The 19,408-nt window shown below is 37.6% G+C and overlaps 2 protein-coding genes across 8 annotated transcripts; one reads left to right on the forward strand and one right to left on the reverse strand.

Annotated features, from left to right (window-relative positions):
* Nucleotides 1-1,320: 1,320 nt before the first annotated feature.
* On the reverse strand, nucleotides 1,321-13,175 carry znf143b (zinc finger protein 143b). 4 transcript variants are annotated; one of them, XM_023398922.2, is made up of 15 exons: nucleotides 12,957-13,175; nucleotides 10,230-10,342; nucleotides 9,449-9,637; nucleotides 9,100-9,180; nucleotides 8,115-8,308; nucleotides 7,430-7,498; nucleotides 7,219-7,335; nucleotides 6,996-7,071; nucleotides 5,991-6,116; nucleotides 5,045-5,224; nucleotides 4,649-4,876; nucleotides 4,068-4,216; nucleotides 3,205-3,357; nucleotides 2,760-2,888; nucleotides 1,321-1,680 (listed from the first exon to the last, which is right to left on the reverse strand). In XM_023398922.2, exons 2-15 carry the CDS (start codon nucleotides 10,333-10,335, stop codon nucleotides 1,597-1,599), a joined length of 1,881 nt encoding a protein of 626 aa, XP_023254690.1. In that variant the 5' UTR covers nucleotides 10,336-10,342; nucleotides 12,957-13,175; the 3' UTR covers nucleotides 1,321-1,596. The 4 variants fall into 4 exon arrangements, with proteins under 4 accessions (XP_023254690.1, XP_023254689.1, XP_023254692.1 ...); XM_023398921.2 differs by having other exon boundaries at nucleotides 10,230-10,345; XM_023398924.2 differs by having other exon boundaries at nucleotides 2,720-2,888; nucleotides 10,230-10,345.
* Nucleotides 13,176-13,184: 9 nt separating this feature from the next.
* LOC111649164 (nuclear receptor-interacting protein 3) lies at nucleotides 13,185-19,219 on the forward strand. 4 transcript variants are annotated; one of them, XM_087171875.1, is made up of 8 exons: nucleotides 13,185-13,559; nucleotides 15,312-15,469; nucleotides 16,163-16,333; nucleotides 16,591-16,673; nucleotides 16,778-16,917; nucleotides 17,019-17,071; nucleotides 17,313-17,401; nucleotides 18,554-19,219. In XM_087171875.1, the coding sequence occupies exons 2-8, from the start codon at nucleotides 15,314-15,316 to the stop codon at nucleotides 18,585-18,587; spliced, it is 726 nt and encodes a 241-aa protein (XP_087028001.1). In that variant the 5' UTR covers nucleotides 13,185-13,559; nucleotides 15,312-15,313; the 3' UTR covers nucleotides 18,588-19,219. The 4 variants fall into 4 exon arrangements, with proteins under 4 accessions (XP_087028001.1, XP_087028002.1, XP_023254684.1 ...); XM_087171876.1 differs by having other exon boundaries at nucleotides 13,185-13,428; XM_023398916.2 differs by lacking the exon at nucleotides 13,185-13,559 and having other exon boundaries at nucleotides 14,859-15,469.
* The last annotated feature ends 189 nt before the right edge of the window (nucleotides 19,220-19,408 follow it).

Consider the following 19,408-nt stretch of genomic DNA (forward strand, 5'->3'; position numbering starts at 1 on the left):
GACATTAGACACACAGAAAACCCTAGCCAAGATAGGATTATTCCATTGTGTAAGGCTGCAATCAATTATTACTTTATTTATCATTAAGCCTGACAATTGTTAAATTATTCAGTGAATAAAATAATATTGCCTGAAGCGCAAGTGAACATGTTCAAAACACCATCATGTCAACTTTAACATCATTAAAATCTGATATCTTGTACCAGAGAATTTTGGGCATTTTTAATAAAATATTATTTAAATTATTACTGTTATCAACATTGATGCTAATTAATATTCTGTCAATCAACTAATCGATTAATAAACTAGTCACGTGAATAAATACATTTTAAATAAATAAAATAAATAGTCAAGTTATTTCTAGACTACTGGCAGGTTTGTGGGTGTCTGGGGAAATAACCAAACAGCCATGTACACTGGGGGCCCAACAACAAATTTTTGCTCCAGGGCCCCTCAGAAGTTCATCCGGCTATGATTCAAACCAATAACTAAATAATAATTAATTACATCTCTTACTTACTTACTTACCCCCCCACCTCCCCCGTTCATCTACAGCATCTTTACAATCAAGTTAATTTCTAATCATCTTAACTATTTCAAATTTAATCATGTTCAGATGGATGAAGAATTCTGATCTAACTTTAGGTAAAAGTAGCAATGCAACCAAATAAACAAGGTGGTTCAGTAAGACATATATATGCTGATATATATGTCTAGATATACTATGTCTTGCTGCACCTACACGTGTATTTTTAAACCATGAAATAAAAGCAATAAAAAATTACTACAAAAAAGAAATTAGTCATTACCTAGAGCTGTCAAATATAGTGGAGTAAAAAGTACAAGTTTTGCCTCAGAAAAGAAACTAAAAGCATAATATGGAAACACTCAATTTAAAGTGGAAAGTACAACCAAACTATACTGAAGTACAGTTAAATAAATTTATTTATTAGTCTTAACCATTATTTAAGTCTAGGGGGAACTTTAAAAACACACGTTCCAATTCATGGTGGAAAATTGACAAGGTTCTGTTTTCACAATGCTCATCTACTCCACAGATCTTGACAATTTCTGTATTTTGTTGATATTGTCATTAGTTGTTTGTATAATTATTCCTTTTTGTCTAAACTACTACAAATTTTGCTCACATACTAGTAATACTAGTATACCTGTTTTAAAATGTTATGTAACCCTTAACTGAATCTATAATATATATATTTCACATTTTTGTATGTGTTTTAATTTTTACCTTAACATCTGAGCAAAGGGGATGTTGAACAGTTTAATCAGAATCAGGTGTTCAAAATCAAGCATAGTCAATTAATCACACAATCTTTTTTATTAGAAATAGCATTAGCTGTACACTGCACTGTGCACTGTGCACCATAAACATTAGAAAGCATTTTTCCCTTCTCCCATCTTTTTGGCTGAGGGACAAAATAGCATAGCGTAACTCCAGTTATCAAAATCCTATGTACACATAAAAGTTCTAAGTTCTTTTGTGGAAAAAAACCATGGAGGAAGACTCGATTTCTCTCGTTGATGTAGTCCAATTGAGATGGTTTTGATCCTAAATCATAGTCCATAATGAATCCATCAATCATCCAGGCCCGGCGACTCTCCTTGTTGTATTCTTGATGCTATTCTTATGGCTTCCTCCAGCGAAGGCTGATCACTGAGCTACAGAGAAAAGGAAAACCGTGTGCATGATACAAACATTGAATGACATACTGCTAATCACTGGTAATTTATCAGTACTACTGATTTAATCCATTTACTCTGCCACCCCTTTGAAGGACAATACCTCCTCTGACCGTGACTGAATGTGTTAAAGACTACTGAATTTCATTGATGACTGTCACACGGTGATAAAGGGTAGAAAAAGAGTGTTTGCTTTGTAATTACCATGACAGAGGGGGCAGGAGGGGGTAAATGAAAACAATGCTTTTCAGGATATATTAAGGTCAGTCATCAGACCTGCAACCTTTGATGTGATCATAGTGCCTCAGGGTTTTTAGGCCTAAATAGTTAATATATTGTGTAAATTCAACATAACAATATAATATGCAGTTAAAGCAAATTTTTGAATAGATAAAACCTTGTCCTTCATGTAGTAAATCTGTTTGATGTAGGGACAACGAGTGTTTGTCATGACATAATCACCTGGTCACCCCACCAATGGAAAACGTTGACTCTAATGTACGGAAAATTCCACTAATTTCCTTCTGCTTTTGGTGAGAACCTTTTGTTCAGGTGTCAAGGCAAAATGAAATAAAACCACAACTGTAAATCACTATAAATAGAACATTGGTTCCTCCTTTCTCAGAAAGAGTGGATTACATATAAATTCACACATCCTGTGGTTGTTAAGTTTCAGTTTAGTTTGATCCCTAATCAAATGCACCAGCAGCAAGGCCGAGACACACCTACTGAGCTTAACCCCACCTACCCATGATTTTAGTTAAGCGTTAAAGCAAATAGTAACGGGGTGTGATCTGTGGAGTGATTATGTGGGGGACTACCTCAAGTACCCTTTAGTCCTGACTGAAACTCCTGTCAGTATCACATTAAACTCCTGTCAGTATCATATAAACAACAGACCACTGAGTTCAGTTTTCATCAAAAACAAAAGACACAAATGCAGCATACTCTGTAGAATCAATACTCCCAGTACCCAGTCTTCTTCGTCATTAATTGAACTAAACAAAGTGGAACTCACCCCACCAGTCTATTCACTCCTATGGTGTCGTTCTACCAACCTGCACAGCAATGTGAGTGCCGTTGGAGGTGGCCAGTAACGTGACAGGATGAATGTCATCCTGTCCTTGGCTGTAGCCTGCCTCCTCCACAGTTTGGAACGAGGTCATGTCAGGTGTCATGATGGCCACCTAAGGGAGACAGAGACATTATACTCAAATCAACCAACTGCTTTGGTGTTTGGGTTACAAATCAATTAGTTACTACAATTTTTGCCGAAATGGAGGTCTAACAGAGTGTAGCATTGACAATTACATGTCCAACAATAAGCCTAGAAATTGAGAGGCACCTGAAAAACACTGTTGCGGTGTGGCTGTTTGTCTGGTCTTATGAGGTACATTGGTTTAAGTCAACAGTTAGATGTCATCAAAAACCCTCTAAACTGAGAAAAACAGACATAATTCCTACATTTTGTACAGTCTCCACAGAAGTCAAGCAGTTGTTTACCTGTTCATCTGAGCCGTCTGTTGTTACCATGGTAACCGAGTGAGCACCTTGCGTTGTCAGTTCGTGGGCTGGGATGGTTATGGTTGTGCCTTCTTGGGTTACCATGGTGATTGTGCCACCCATGGCTTGTAAGTCTGCTTCAGAGATACTGACCTGTTGTTAGACACAATATAATACAGATATAGGCACCTTTTTGGAACAACATGGTCACATTTTTGTTTCGAGATTTTGTCTTCAGTTATATTTAGTATTAGTTTTAGTGCCTTATTCCTTTTTTTGTTTTAACCCAAAAATTCATAATAGACATGAGTCACAAGACACCACTATTAGGAAACATGGGACCATTATAGAACAATTACAGATGCAGCCTAGAGTAGGGCCGCTGGGGCTTGTGATGAAACATGGGGAGAACAATATTATCTCAGCCAGCACTTTGGTAATTTACTGCTGGCTCTGATGTCTGCAGTGTTGAAATGTAATATTTGTTGTTGAAGGTTAAGTTAGATTCCCTTTTTATTGGAAAGTACATGCAATCAACACATTTCAATTAAATAAATAAATAATATATTGTACATATATATATATATATATATATATATACATACACATGTATATGAATGAAAATGAAAGGAGGTTGTGTAATCTCTATCAAATTGTATTTTATTTTTTAATATGTATATTACAGATTGGTTAATGGGTGTATCCTCGGACTGCATGTCACCCCATCGGGAGTTGGGACTCCTAAATTGAGCTTGCAAAGTACGTGAGTGTGAACTTGGCGTACACTGTACTGAGAGAGGCCTTCAATTCTTTGAACAGTAGGAAATGTATTTATCATTTGTGATGTCACTGCAATCCATTACCTGCTGTTGTGTTCCATCCTCCTGCGTTACCAAGGCAACATGCTGCTGACCAACCATGTCTGAGCTCTCCACTGGAACCTGCTCTGAGCCGGAGTCATCTGCCTCAACCACCGCCGTTGTGTAGTTCACGTTCGGGTCGTCAATGGCATCTGAATTAAGATTGAAAGATTTTGTGTCAGCGTTTGAAATAATGTTATTCCATGTCATTCATGTGTAATTTCATTTTTCATTTATTTTCAATCTGTGTATATTTCCTGTTTTTTCATGCCCCACACACACACACACACACACACACAAATATAATCAGTTTACTGTCGTATGTGACAGAAAAGCATCAAACTCTCACACTGAAGAAGCTGCAACCACAGAATATTTGGCATTTTTGCTTGAAAAATTACTGAAATGATTAATTAATTAATTATTAAAATTGTTGCCAATGTAATATCTATCAATCAGCTAATCAATTAATTGACTAATTGTTGCAGTTTCATATTCAAGTTCGACTAAATCCAAAACATCTCACACGCTTTATAAAAAACTGCATATTGAGGAATTCTCTATATCATTATATTCACACTGACCTGTTGGTGGTTCAAAGTACGCCTCCTGCTCCTCCTCGATGGGCTCTGTGTCGTTGTGGGCTGTGCGTTTGTGCATGGCGAGCGTGGAGATCTGTTTGTAGGTTTTCCCACAATGGTTGCAGTTGTAAGGTTTGCAGGGTGTATGAACAACGTGGTGTTTGTAAAGGCTGGAGTATTCTGTGAAGCGCTTTTCACACCCAGGCACTGTGCACACATAAGGTTTCTCTCCTGAAGAAGCAGGACAAATAATCAGATAATGAGTTTTGCATGTTTATTATTACTGTAAGAAGTTGTATGTTTCATTAAAGGCTCAGTACAGATGCTGAGCTGGAGAGCTGCCTGCTGACTCATTGTGACAACAGACAAAATAACAGACTGAGGTGTGAAAGAACTCACCGGTGTGAATCCTCATATGGTTCTTGTAGTTGGTGGCACTAGCAAAGGACCGTCCACAGGTGGGCTCAGAGCAGTAGTATGGCCGCTCACCAGTGTGTGTTCGGATGTGAACTTTACGGATATTGGAGGTGGTGAACGACCTGCCGCAGCCTTCGACTGGGCATTTAAAAGGCTTCTCTCCTGCAACAGAAGAAATAAGATGCTAATATTCCAGTTTAAAATCTCCATAGTTTTCCAAAATATATTGTGTGGGTCTGTTGATATTTTGTAGTATTTAGAGGGAAATTTAGGTTTAAAATCAATTCTCAATTCAATAATGCTGTGACCAGCTTTATGTTAAAAAAATAGTGAATACATTTTGACTTGATTGTTAGAGATTTTTAATTTATAGAGAGAAATAATAATCTACAGTGGCTGACATTACACATGCTGGTACATTCTGTGAAACACTGTGTGTCTCTCTTTAAGACCATAATAATAATACTCTATAAATGACAAACAAGGAAAAATGGTGTAATTCAAAAATAAAAAGCAACATCTGGGTGGCGTGCTTCTCATGATGACCATGTGCCTGAAAACTCCTCCAGCATTTATGCAGCTCTCAGAGAGAATTCAGCTCCACACATCTATTCAACAAAACCTTTGCTCAGCCAATCCTGGCACTGTACCACAATCTGTGTTGTTTCAAAAATCATGTGGTGTATGACTCTGGCCTGAAAATAACGGAATTTCAGCTGCGAACACTCAGTCACTTCTGTATTAAAAAACAGCCCTGAGGCTAAGAAGTAGTTCTAATTATCTTTTCAGCTGTCAGCAGTAGGAAAATGCAGTTGAACCCTGAGCCAGACGTATGACACCTACATGAGACTCTTACACACCTTCGGTCTTCCTGTGTATTACAACAACATTATGACTGGTCAGTGAGTGTCTGGGTGTGGCAGAGTACCTGTATGAGTCCTTGTGTGCTTCTGAAGGTCTCCAGAGGTTTTAAAGGACTTGCAGCAGTTTAGCTCCTGACATCTATATGGCTTCTCCCCCGTGTGTGTCCGTGAGTGACTCTTCAGGCCGTACCCTTAAATATCCATAGAAAACAGAAAGTGAGTCACTAATATTCACGTCTTCCTGGTTAACACACCTTTACTTCAGTTCAGTCATTTGTTGTGTAATAACAGCACCTGAGTGCCAAGTGACTTTGATTTTGACGCGTTCATTAGTCAAGAATGTCACTATACAGGAATAGCATTTTCATCAAGGTAAGTTGAAAGTTTCAGCATATAATCTACGTATCCCAAGGTTTCATTTCAGATGTGGAGGCAATTTGTATCTGACTTCTAGTGACCTTGAGAGGTCATTGACCTCAGCATTGCATTTCCCCAGTTTTTTCCCCATTTCTCCATTATAATCATGTATATCTTTGTTGTAATTGCATATAGATGGGTATTTGCTGTTATCGCCATGTAACATAATTTTGCTTAGAGCACCAATTTTGCAGGGGGACTGCAGACCCCACCATTTCCAGGTGTTATGGTAGCTATAGCTTGTTAAAAACACTGACAACATCTGCTGTGTGTTCAATGGAATCACATGACTAGCTAGTAAATTAGTGAACATTCTAATCAGAAGCTAGCATGCTAGTTTGGTGCGGACCACACTTCGTACTTTAGGGGGCTCTGCCCTGTCCCAGAGGTTACATCTGAAATGCCTCCACACCTGAAAATAAACTTCATGGTTTATAGAAGCAGTGGAGAAAGTGCTTTAGTCACAAAATGCACAATACCTTCCATATACAAGCTTATCTACTGCACTATCTTTCTATTCTTAACTATGCAGTCTGGAAATCAGAAAAAAATATAACTTGTACCAATGTGTAAATTCTGTTTAAAAAATATATTAAATTGCTTCAACGTTAAATAAACCATCCAGTGTGAAAAAATATGCTCTCCGCAGTCACCTGTTGCAAACTTCTTGCCACAGCCAGGATAGTCGCAGACGTATGGTTTGTCTCCAGTGTGGGAGCGCTCATGTACCTGTAAGAACCACAAATAAACTGTAGCAGTGACACTGTATATGCTGTAAGGGAAATATTGTCTTTACAGTCACATACTTAAGTAGGACCTAGCAAGGCAACACAGCAAAAATATTCGTACACACACAACCACAACACCCACACTTACCTTGAGATGGTGGGCAGTGGTGTAGAGCTTTCCACAGCCCTCATATTCACAGCGGAAAGACTTTTCTCCTACATTTGAGACCCTGCCTGGCCTATTGTCTTGATCCTGTAACACAATCTGAATGAAGAATGAATTACATGTCAACGTGTAAATCTGAACAAAGAATAAAAAGTCATGAAAAAAAAAAAAAAATGGAAAAAAGAGACTTTACCCTCATGTGAACGCCATTGTCCGCTTCCACTCTGCTGAACGACCCTAAGGGGTTTTCTATGTTCTCCACCTGACAGGCAGGAGAGAGGAGAGTTATGAACATTCACAACCAAGGGAGATTTAAGGATTAAGACACAGGTATGTTATCTGTATCTCCAAAAATGCTTTACAAGATAAACCATGAGGAATGCATCATAATCTAATCCAAACAACAGCTATCAACACAGTTTATATTATCAAATTCTTAACAACATATTATTTATACAGACTGCATAAAAAAGGACAAAGAATAAACATAAACCTACTGTGGGATACAAAATCTGTTAATATATCACCACAACATTACATGACAAAATTTAATTTATCTAAAACAATGTCAGTGCAGAGTTTTTCCATGGCAAGTGAAATAAATAAAATAAAATAGTATACGCATATACAAAAAACAAAGTATGAAATATAATGTCACTGACATAGCAAAAATATATCATCAATGAAAAGTATAAAAAGGTTCCAGTATTATTTGCAGTGCAGTACAGCAACAATAGATTATTCCAAAACAAGGTGCAAACTATTCTGAACTGACCACAAATGAATCAAGACAAAAATCTGTTGAGTTTTTGATTTTGTGTCACATGACAATTTTGCCAAACTGGTGCCACACCAGTACAATTATGTAGTATGTTTACCTTGGTGTACTGTTCCAACACACTGATGGTCTCCGGGTCAATGGCTGTGGCCTCGGCCTGCAGGTCTGCGATGGTGCCGTCAGCCTGGATGGCCAGGATGGTGTTGGACTGAGGCATGTGCACTGTGTGCTGGATGTAGGCTGTGCTGCCGTCCTCCAGCTGCACCTCCTGCAGGCCGCTCTGGTCATATGCATCTGCACAGAGACGAGGAGAATGATGTAGAGAGAGAAATCAAATGATGAAACTGGCTTTGGGTCTGGTATAAAACCTGAGATGGTTGTTTTTTTGGATGGATGATTTCATACAGTACATGTCTGCAGACAAAGTAACTGCTTCTTTGTACAAAGTCACTAAGCAGAAAGACGGGACTTAATTGAAAAAAAAAAAAAAGACTTGAGTTATCACTGTTAAAAGTTAGCTATTGTTAATGCGCTGTAAATTTCTATCCTTTCTTTAAATTCGCTTGACCATTTTTAGTCGTACCCATGAATAAAACGTAGATAATAAAACGCTGGACACTTGTGTCACTGATCTAAAACACAACAGTTTATTATATTTTGATGTCACTCCCTCATATAAGTCTTTTTAGAGTAGCCAATATGCACCAGTTAGGCTTATAAGAGCAGGAAATTCACCATCAAAGTACAAAAAAGACTAATTTTAACACTCAAAGAAACAGATCTGACCTGAATGCAGCCACAAGACACATGTTGTATGAGACATGTTGAGAAACACACTCTAATGTTCACAAACTAGCCCTGTAGCTAGCTTTTGATTATAAGCAACAAGTTACTTGTACACTATGTCTCTAGAAGTTGTAAAGGGGTGTTATGGAAAATAAGGATGGAATTAAATTAGATTACTGACACAGATACAGAAACAGACACAGAAATGTTATAACACACATGAAGAAACAGATGAGAGGAACCTAAAATTATCTGAGGGAAAAAAATCAAGTTATTGTTAGATATTTAACAGGTTGTACCTTTGGGTGTGTGAATGTAGGCTGTTGTTCCATCTTCTAGCTGAACTGCCTGTCCATCTTCAAGCTGTAAACTGTCCCCTCCTATAATGGAAAAAAAGTAAGTTAGGCACAACCACCTTGCAAACAGAAACTGGTTAATCCCTGCTGTGGCTGAATTTCTGGATATTTGTGTATATGCCTGTTTTCCTATAAAATGGCCTTGTCATCCAGATGAAATACAAATAAATTATTGTCTTCCATCAGGCCACAAACCCCTTGCAAGGCTTGTGGGTGGTGTGTCAGTACACAACAAAGTACAACGACAACACTACTCTCTCTGTCTGGAGATACTGCAGAGACTTGCGTTTACCTGCTTTAGGCATCGACACATGCTGAACGTAGGCAGCAGAGCCATCCTCCAGCTGGATCACCTGCCCGTCCATGATCTGTCCGTCTGAAAAGGAAGCTTTGGAGTCGTGCTGGATGTACGCAGTGGATCCATCCGCAAGAGTAACAGCCTGCAGACTCACTGTGTCCATGCTTTCCATCTGATCACCATCTGGTGAATTATTTGACAAAGACAATACTTTAACTGTCAGCTTAAGAAGTAAGAGATCATTGTTATGGCATGGTATTTTCCAGAGGGGTCAAGAGAGGACAAAGATCTGATACTGGTAAATCCAACTTCCTCTGAATGGAGGACTCACTCACTCTTTGGATTTTACTCTTTAAAATGGGAAAGTAAAGCACATTTTAAGGTGTTTTAATAAGATGAAGAATGAATGTTTTTTTTCTATTTTATTGCATCCCCAAATAAGATTAATTTTTACATCAATTACCGTATTCCTACATGCCTTGTTTTGAGCAGATGATCGTAATGTATATAGTATTCAAGTTTTATAACTTATCTGTAGTAAGTATCTCGATTTGTAGTGTGACACTTAAATCTACCTTTATAGGATTAATAAAGTCTGTCCTATTTCTTCAGAATTGGTACAGCTACAACATTATGACATATGTTTAAATTATTTAAGAAACTTATTAAAGAAATTATGAAATAAGATTACAAAATAATATGGCCTGTTGTCCATCCCAGGCAGTGTTGTAGTCTAATGTTGAAACTACATGGTGGTATAAGTGTGGGAGCTCACCTGCCACTGTCACAGCCTCTGTCAGACAGAGAGTGACCGGCTGCCCGTCTGCATCATGAAACTCTGCCATTCCCTGCGAGTCCCGGTTTATCTGGGCCAAGAGCATGCTTTAGCTGCTGAAGTGACACAAGAAGGAGACACATTTGAGACATGAAGTGGTGTCCACATGCCAGTAAACACACACAGAAACACATTGAGGATAGAGATGCTGTACAATATGTGAGAGCTAGTGGTCCACTGACTATAGTATCGCACTTGTTACATATTGCATGTACAGGAAACATACAAATTACTTCCATGACAAGTAGGGCTCGAAAATAAGATGGTGGGTTCCCATTAACCCCTGTTCCTCCCACGTGTGCAATATGTACAATCTGTTTATGTTGAAATACTGTATGTGTACCTAGATATGTTGTGTAGTAATCTGATCAAAACATCATACCATCTTCACATCAGGGCCTCAGGTTCAGAAATTAAAGTTTTTAAAATTACTTTTTTGCTTATTTTCTCTTAAGGACATCCAGTGTCATAATCTATGGCCTTCGTATATTTAGACTTTTTGTACTATAACAATATACGTCTTAGTTTTTGATTCATAGAAATTTGTAGCGGTCATGTCACCCTTGTTATGTGTGATGATTTTCTAAATACATTTTTAATTAAATATATAAATACATAAAACATGAGCAGGCCTGACTTAAAAACCACTACCATTATATATACAATTACTATGGATTAAGGTTAACAAATACACAGGAGTAAATATATATTATTTTACTAATCATTTATTAATTTACAGTTCAACAGGATCAACGGGCAGAGTGTAAAGACCATTTTAAAAAAGGGTTATTTTCTCTTTGCCTGTCTCTCAATCTTGACAACATCAGACCAGGTCCAAAAACCACTATATGTACGGCCATCAAATCTGGACCACATTATCCAGGAGAAGCTAAATAGAGTTTAAAACACATTTTCAGATTTCTGAAACCTTATTCTATTTGTGAAAACTAAAGCTGCAGTGATTAGTTGATTGACTGAAATTTAATCACTAACATTTTTTGAGTAAAAATGGCAAACTTTCTCTTTCTTCAGCTTCTAAGGTGTGAGATTTTTCTTTGTTATATATGAGAGTAAACTTGATATCTCTGGTTTTCAAACAAATTCAGACATCTGAAGATATGACATCAGACTCTGGGAAAATGGAACAGTCATTTTTCACTATTTTCTGTCACCAAACAATTAATTGAGACAGTAACCAGCAAATTAATCAATAATGAAAATAATCGTTATTGGAGCCCAACAACATACAATCAGTTGGAAGTTTATTAGGAACACCTAACTAAAACCAATGCAGTCCAATACACCAATCCTGCAATAAATCCTTCTGGCATGAAGGTCTCAGTGTTCGATGTGTAGTCTGTAGTGCTGTTTAATTGCACTGTCATGTTGACAGGTGTTCCTATTATTTTGTCCAACCCATTCAAATCAATCATGGCAGGCCAAACAACAGACACACCTCTTTGTGTAGTGCAACACAGTTCAACAGCACCACACAGTACAGGCTCCAAAATGATCACACAGTTGACTCAACACCTGTTCAAAACAAACTGCACATTATAACCTTTATGAAGGGAGTGCTTACTGTACGACTGTTCTATTAGACTGCATTAGTTTTAGCTAGGTGTGCCTAATAAACTGACAAGTGGGTGAATAAGCACAAAGGTCAGGCAATGAAGATCTTAAAACAGGTAACCACTTCAAGCCGGGGCCTCAAGTTCAGATAATTAAAAAATAAACAGCATTAATGCCCTTATTATATCAGTAAGTGTGCTTTCGCAGCACATTTTCCCACACACATTTTCTGTTAAATTACAAATATAGGTTTATTTAAAACAACTAAACAGAGTCTTGGAGCTCTGGGGAAGTTAACAGTTGTAATCCAGCCTTGTTTACATCTTCATTTGACAAATTAAGTTAGCTGCTTTTATTTACGTTATAATGACCAGCATTTGTGGGCTTTATCAGGTTGCTGTAAGCTAAATTTGACTTGTTTTTACCTGACTGGCCTCTAGTGTTACTGCCTACTGTCGCCGTTGTTCTGTTTTTGGCGCTTGTTGATTTGAATGTAGCATATGAGGCTAGCTAGCTATGATGTAGCACAACTATGACTTGCCACATTTGACACTATGAAATCAAACATTATATGGCAAGTGTTGTAAGTCGGTTGTGTTGTAAGGTTGACGCCGGCCAGTTACGGCAGTGACAGAATGTGTGTACGATCAGATGCGGTTATAACGCCCTGTCATAACGGAGTTAGCAGGTTAACCACCATGCTAACAGCGGTGATAACTACGCCAACCGGCGCTGTCACGACTTTTTAGCAGCTAACATCACACTATTTCTCAAAAATTACCAGGTTACCAAACGTACATCTGTTTGTATTTGAAGTCTGAGCTGACTGTGTACGGTAGCTGGAGGGGTAGCTAGCTGTCTCCGCGAAGCTTCAAGCCGTGAAACTAGCGACGCAGTTCGGAAACAAGACCGAGCAACCGCTGTGCTAAGTAATGATAACATAAGCATTTTGACCCGCTGAATGTCACTTTATTTTTGCTAAAACCGTATTTCCCAGGCGTCTTTCCCTCCCTGCCGCAGCCTGCCGCCCCCACCCTTCGCAGAGATGGCTGTGGGAATAATGCACACTGGGTAAAAACCAATTTATAAACTAACCTCCGAAAAATTTCCAACAATTCCTCCTGTTCGACCACCATGCACCAGTGCAGGAAACGCTCCGCGATGCCCGCACACCGGGAACATGTACACCAGTACAATCCTCTGATCCGTGGACCAACCTACTCACGCATTAGACGCTCTGATTGGCTACAGACTCGCTAATCCCATTTCTATTGGTCAAATACAATGTCCGTCGTTCAAGATCCGGCGCTTGTGTTGCTGTTATTCATGTCCCCGGGCCCCTGCCAGACGCCATTCCGCGTCGGTTTTCGTATTGTTTCAGGCTTTGGACTGAAAAAGAGAAGCGTCCTCGTTGAAAATAAACATTTAAACTTCAACACAAGGCGACAGCTTTTCAAAATTGTGTATTCCGAGCCGATGTCTGCAGCAAGATGTTGTTAGATTTGATTTTCTGCGACGTAAACAGCGATGTGTTGGGAGTTTTTTCGGCCTCCATGTTGAAAACAAGGTGATGTGGGAAAAACAGAGGGAATGTGGGCAATGAAGTGAAGAGAAGAAATGTCGGGCTGACAGTGACACCAAACATTACATGTGGAATATCTAAAATAACAGAAATAACATTTACATATGCGTGTTTGGGTGGGTCAATTTTATTTTATTTTTTATTTTTTAATTTATTTATTATAAAATCTACGTATGTGTATTTTAATATTTTTTATTTTAGTCATATTTTTATTTTTTTTAATTATATATATATATATATATGTTTTATATATATTTTTTTTATATTACATTTTGTAAGTAGATTTTTATTTTTATTTAGTTTTTATTTTATGCATGTATCTATTTTTTTTATTGTATTATTTTTTGATAAATTGTTTTGTTTATTTATAATATTTTATGATTATTATCATGGTGATTATGATTATGATTGTTTTATTTTATTTTATTTTTACCTAATGGCTTATAATTCACATAGGTTTATGTTTATTTATCTCAGCTCAGCTTTTTTTGCCATATTCACTATATGCAAACATAACATACATTATATTGCATTATATGGACAAGTGTTTCTATTAGGGCTTCACAAAACAGTAGAAACGTCTGTTAGTGTAGAGCTATACAGCTCAACAGCAACACAAACTAGAGCCTACAAAATGACCATATGTTACATACTATATTATACATGTACACACACACACACACACACACACACACAATTTTCTGTTGCGTAATGTGGGTTAGTAACATAGATGGAGAGCTAGTGAGAGATAATAAGATACAGATATAGATAAGAAATAAAAAACAAGGTTTACATTATTAAAGTAGCCTAAATGAGGCCATACTTTATTGTATGGACTTAATGCATACATAATCTAGTTTTAAGACCATTATTTAATTTTTGTGTCACCAGGACATACACTCAATGTACACTTTATTCAGCTGTGCGTTGTAATCCAATACAACTGATCACATTTCAAAAACAGAAGAACCTCCACAATTTCTCACTTTTAAAACATTTCTGTTTTTTTCTACTGAAGTCACGATTTAGTAAAGTGACGTTTGTGTTTCAGTGCTTTCAGGCAGGTTAAAGCTGCATCAAGCAAAACCAAACACACAAACACAGACAGGCTGATATCGGAAGTTCTTTTCAAACTAAAAGCTCTCATTCATATTAAAAGCATTATAACGACTTCTTGTGGCCCCCAACTAAAGACTGTATCCCGTATTTATGTATTATACATTTCTACAGTTATACCCTCCTATATTAAGTTTAAAATCAACTTCACAAAATTTTTATTCAGTTTAACATTTTAGCATTACATTAATTCATTTGCATTTAATCGTTATTGTTCTGCTGTTTGTAGTGCTTTGGTTCTTCACTTTTGCTTTTCTGTTCCTACAGTTTCTAATTTGTTTTTTGTTCCTCCATTATAAAACAGTGTGATCTGCAATTATATGACATTTTCTGTGCAACTTGATCTTGTATTGTCTAAAAAAGCTCTGTAGCATGTAGGCTAGGTTAGTCAAGATGCCCTGTGTGGACGAGAGGAATTATGCCAATCTGTTGGTTAGTTTGTTCGGTAGGTTTAATTTCATGGATTCACTTCACCAGCTTTATTGCACATGAACCTTTTAATAACTTTTAATTTACAGCAGCGTTATACAGAAGAACGATATCAAACCTGAGTTTTTGTGTACGAATTTTATTTTGAAATCTAACCAGAAGTCTTATTTGTTACCTGTCTGACTTGACCACACGCGTATTATGGGGGTGTCTCCTCTCCACTGGACTTAACATCATCGGGGGGTGTGGTGGGGGGATTCCTCATTGCACAGTTGTATGCAGACAGGTAGAGAGCAGGATAAACATAAACGTCATGTTCACAGGGATGCGGGAGGAGATCAGGGCGGACTCGGGGGTCCTGGATGCTGCGGCTCTGAGGCAGCAGAGGAGGCTGAAACAGGCGATCCAGTTCCTCCATAAAGACTCGGCTGATCTGCTGCCTCTGGATGGACTGAAAAAGCTCGGGACATCTAAACAAGGGGTGAGCCTCAGAAAGGGCCTCATATTATAGTGGCACAGTTACACTTATTTCAGGGCACGTGGCTAAACCACACGAACAGCAGTAGGCTATAAACTCTTGCATATATGGGCGATGTGCCATTGTGTCTCTCCTAATTCACAACTAGCTCTTATTTAATTTATTTCTGCTGTTATTCTATATAATGGTAGCATCTATAATGTAGCTACAAGGAGAAATAAAAGATCTAAAAAGGATGTTGTTTGAATGTTAACATGACAAATTTGATGATAATGATGATTACTGTTTCTTAACTGGAAAACATGTCCCCAACTTTTAAGGTTGTTTTTTGTTTTGTTGGTCATTTATGCTCATTTTTATAATCTAATTCTTTAAATGACATATTTTGCTGTTCAAGTTTTTCTTTTTTGTTTTGTTTTGTTTCATTACCAGTCCCAGCTTTTGTCTTTTGGGGTAAACATGAAAAAAGGGAGGGAAAAATGTGGTAAATATGAACTGATACCTGCCTAAATAAAAGAAATTTAATCAATGAAAAGTAGCCTAATGTTTGCATCTTCTGTAGGCAATGAAGAAGGTCTCTGAAGGTCAAGGTGGCAGCATTATTACAGATTATGAATAATTTTTTAGGTCCAACAGCTAATGAGAACTTGACCATATTTTCCACTCAAGTTTGTGTTGTTTTAATTTTTATTGTAGCAGCCACACCATATTCTACAGAAGCGCCTGCTGGAGGCTAAGCTGTCCCGGGGAAGGATGAACATGTGTGGAGTAACGCCAAACAACGGAGAGGTCCTTCTCAGTGGTCATTTAAATTCACATAAAGATGAGGAAGAGGAGGAGGAAAATTTCATTTACGTGCCCAGCAAGGTGAGTGGAAGTTAACCAGTTGGTCAAGGTACTTAAAAATATGTAGTTTACTTTAAAAATATACTCCATTATAGTAACATATTGCTGTATGTATCTACAAGTATCTCCAATCAGAATACAGTACTTTTATTTTGGTAAAACAAGTATTTCCAGTATTTATATTCAGTATAAGCCCTTTAATATTTTTTCCTTTTATTTCTGTCTGTCGTGTCCTTCATACATCCACTTCCACCTCGACCTTCCCTGTGTGATCACAGTGTTTAGGACAGGAAGTGAATGTGCTGATTGACACCGGCTGCAAACTGAACCTGATGTCCTCGCTGACTGTGGAGAGATTAGGGTGAGATGATTCAGAGCACACATACACTCATCTTATGTACCAATCTGACTGACATTAGGCCAGTTTCAGTATCCAGTGATGTAATGTTGTTGTTTCTCTCAAAGTTTAAAAGGACTGGTGGATGATAACAAAATGGAGACGGAGGGTTTTCCATTTCAGCGTAAGCTCTGCATTGATGGTCACATCAGGGAGCTCAGTCTGACCATCGGACAGCTCAGGATAATGTGTTCATTTGCCATAGTGGGTAAGAAAGAGGAATACGACTCATCCAAGTGTAAACATGACACCTTGAGACAGTTACTATTAATATTAATATTATTGCCCACCAATTTGATCTATTCACAGAAAGTAACAGGCCACTGATGTCGCTGGGAAACAAGACACTGAAGTCCCTCAGGGTAAATCATTTACTTCCCCTTCACTACTGTTGCCTCAAACTCAGTAAATCATCCAATACATGAGCAAGTAAATATCATCATCAACATATAAGGAAGATATAATAATAACTAAAATCTTACATTCTCACCACCAGTGAAGCAAAATAAGTAAAACTTTGGTCTGTGGATGCTTCCAGAGAAAAGGCCGTATTGTTACTTACATGTAAATATGTGATGTGTGTATGTGTTGTGTTTCTTGCAGTGTGTAATTGACGCTGAGAAGCAGCTGTTTGTGTTTGGGACAAGCGTGAGGGAGCAAGTTCAGTTTGTTAAGAAGCCATTCAGCGAAAGGTAAGATGAAGATGTACACTGTGAATTATATTTCACACACACTGTCGGCTCCACACAAACACACTTCATTTGAAATAGTTATAATCAAAATACAACATTGTTAGTTGCTAACAAGTAGAACAAACTGTGTATTGTTGCACAAAATACTATTTTCCAGTTGCATATTTCATGCTGTTGCAATACAAAATGTTTATTTACACCAAATGCATCCCAGTTCCTTGGGGGGTGTTCAAAGGCATCACGGGAAATGTAGGAAATCACAAACCGGAGCAGAAGTAGAATTTGTACAGTATAACACAGTATAATAAAGTATAATAATGAAACGAAGACAGAGCCCATTTTGGCTGCATAGTGAGTACTTTTACTTTTATACTTGAAGTAAATTTTCATGATAATACTACTGTACTTTTACTTAAGTAAAGTTTTGAATGCATGTTACCGTTTTTACTTAAAGGTCTCATATTTTACACTTTCCCTGTGTTTTATTTGAAGGGTTGATCCATAAGAAGATGTATTTGTGGTTTTAAGAACCAAAAACCATCTCAGTGTAGTTTTACATCTCCTCTCTCAGGCTTCTCTCTGGAGCTCTAGTAACAACAGGTCGATGAGCCAATCAGAAGAGAGGAGGCTCTGAGCCTCCCTTGTTGTGACATCACAAAGTTACAGAAGTCCTGACGGCTGGTTTTAAGGCTCAGTTTCTGAATACAGGCTGTGTGCATTTCTCTGTGGACTGAGGGTTTGATACTTTCACAGTATTAATATAGAACCTAGACCTGCTTTATAATCAAAGACAACATGTACATCTACCTTTATACTATATGGAACCTTTAAAATTTGAAGAAAGGCTCCTGTTGTATTTAATTAATTTCACTTTTCACTTCACTCAAAAAAAAAGTAATAGTAGTAATAGTAACAGTAATATCCCGTCTGAATCGAATGTATTGCTTAATCTACTGTTATATAATATGGGACCTAAATAAAAATGATTCCTCCACAGCTTATAACTGATCTCATAGTCTGTAATATTTGGATGTGTTTACAAGATGTCTCACCAGTTAATTCTGTTTATCAACACTAAGACTGTTTTGGTGGAAACCGGACACCGTTCTACAAAATAATCAAACTGCTTCTTCTCTTCTTCTTTTTCTACAGCAGCTCCTCAGACTTCACAGACCTGGTTTACTGATCTCCCCACCACCAACACACACACAGTGACCTAAAGCAATAGAAATACTGTTTTACTCTTACAAATAGATGCCTCATTGGGGAACTTCTGGTTATCTCATCTCATAAAGTCGCACTTTCTCTCTGCCTGTTTGTTTGCTGCGTTCATGGGTCCGGTAATCCACACTGACCTCGCTTATTTTTACATAAAGGAAATGGTTAGCGCAGAAAATGTTCCTCGTGTAGCAATAGCGATGAATAGCGACCTTGTAGCTCAGAGTATGGTCTTACATTAGCTGTCACTACAGTAGTCAGTGTCGTAGACTTAAAGATTCTGATAGAATTGTGATTTAAAACTCTTGTATCTTACAAATTACTCTTGTATCCAGTTTATATCTGAATCAGTCTTGGAGAACAAAAGTAGCTGGAGGTTGTTGCTGATGAGCTCAGCACAATCTACTGCATACAGACCAACTGTTTATCTACTGTATTTTATAATGTTGTAAATGTATTTTCTAGTCTGAGACATGTATTTGCATTGACGTCACTGCCTTTTAATGTTTTCAGAATGATAGTGACTCTTGTCATATGTTTTATCACGTGACTGAAGCAAAGTGCAGCACTAAATATCAAATAAAATCCAAATAATGTGAAGGTTTTTTTTCTGTGTTTTTGCATTATTTGCCACAAAGAAAATTTAGCGCTTTGGAAAATCTTACATAACTCGCCCATGTGCTAGTTTATCTGAGAGCCATTTATAAAACTGGGTCAGCTAAAGGTGGTCTGACATAATTGAAACTGTTAATAATAAGAGATAAAACAGAAGAGGGTTAGCAATGTACC

This window comes from Seriola lalandi, unplaced genomic scaffold (genome assembly GCF_002814215.2).
Source record: "Seriola lalandi dorsalis isolate HSWRI2012SDOR001 ecotype SW California unplaced genomic scaffold, Sedor1 jcf7180002050061, whole genome shotgun sequence".
Taxonomy (NCBI): Eukaryota; Metazoa; Chordata; class Actinopteri; order Carangiformes; family Carangidae; genus Seriola; species Seriola lalandi.

Coding starts and splice junctions, on each gene's coding strand:
- LOC111649164 (XM_023398916.2), top strand. CDS start 15,302: ATGTTCACAGGGATGCGGGAGGAGATCAGGGCGGACTCGGGGGTCCTG. Junction 16,674..16,777: donor CTGACTGTGGAGAGATTAGG/GTGAGATGATTC, acceptor TTTCTCTCAAAG/TTTAAAAGGACTGGTGGATG. Junction 16,918..17,018: donor GTGTTCATTTGCCATAGTGG/GTAAGAAAGAGG, acceptor ATCTATTCACAG/AAAGTAACAGGCCACTGATG.
- znf143b (XM_023398922.2), bottom strand. CDS start 10,335: ATGCTCTTGGCCCAGATAAACCGGGACTCGCAGGGAATGGCAGAGTTT. Junction 2,889..3,204: donor CAGACGGCTCAGATGAACAG/GTAAACAACTGC, acceptor TGTCTCCCTTAG/GTGGCCATCATGACACCTGA. Junction 1,681..2,759: donor GCACTCACATTGCTGTGCAG/GTTGGTAGAACG, acceptor TTTTCTCTGTAG/CTCAGTGATCAGCCTTCGCT.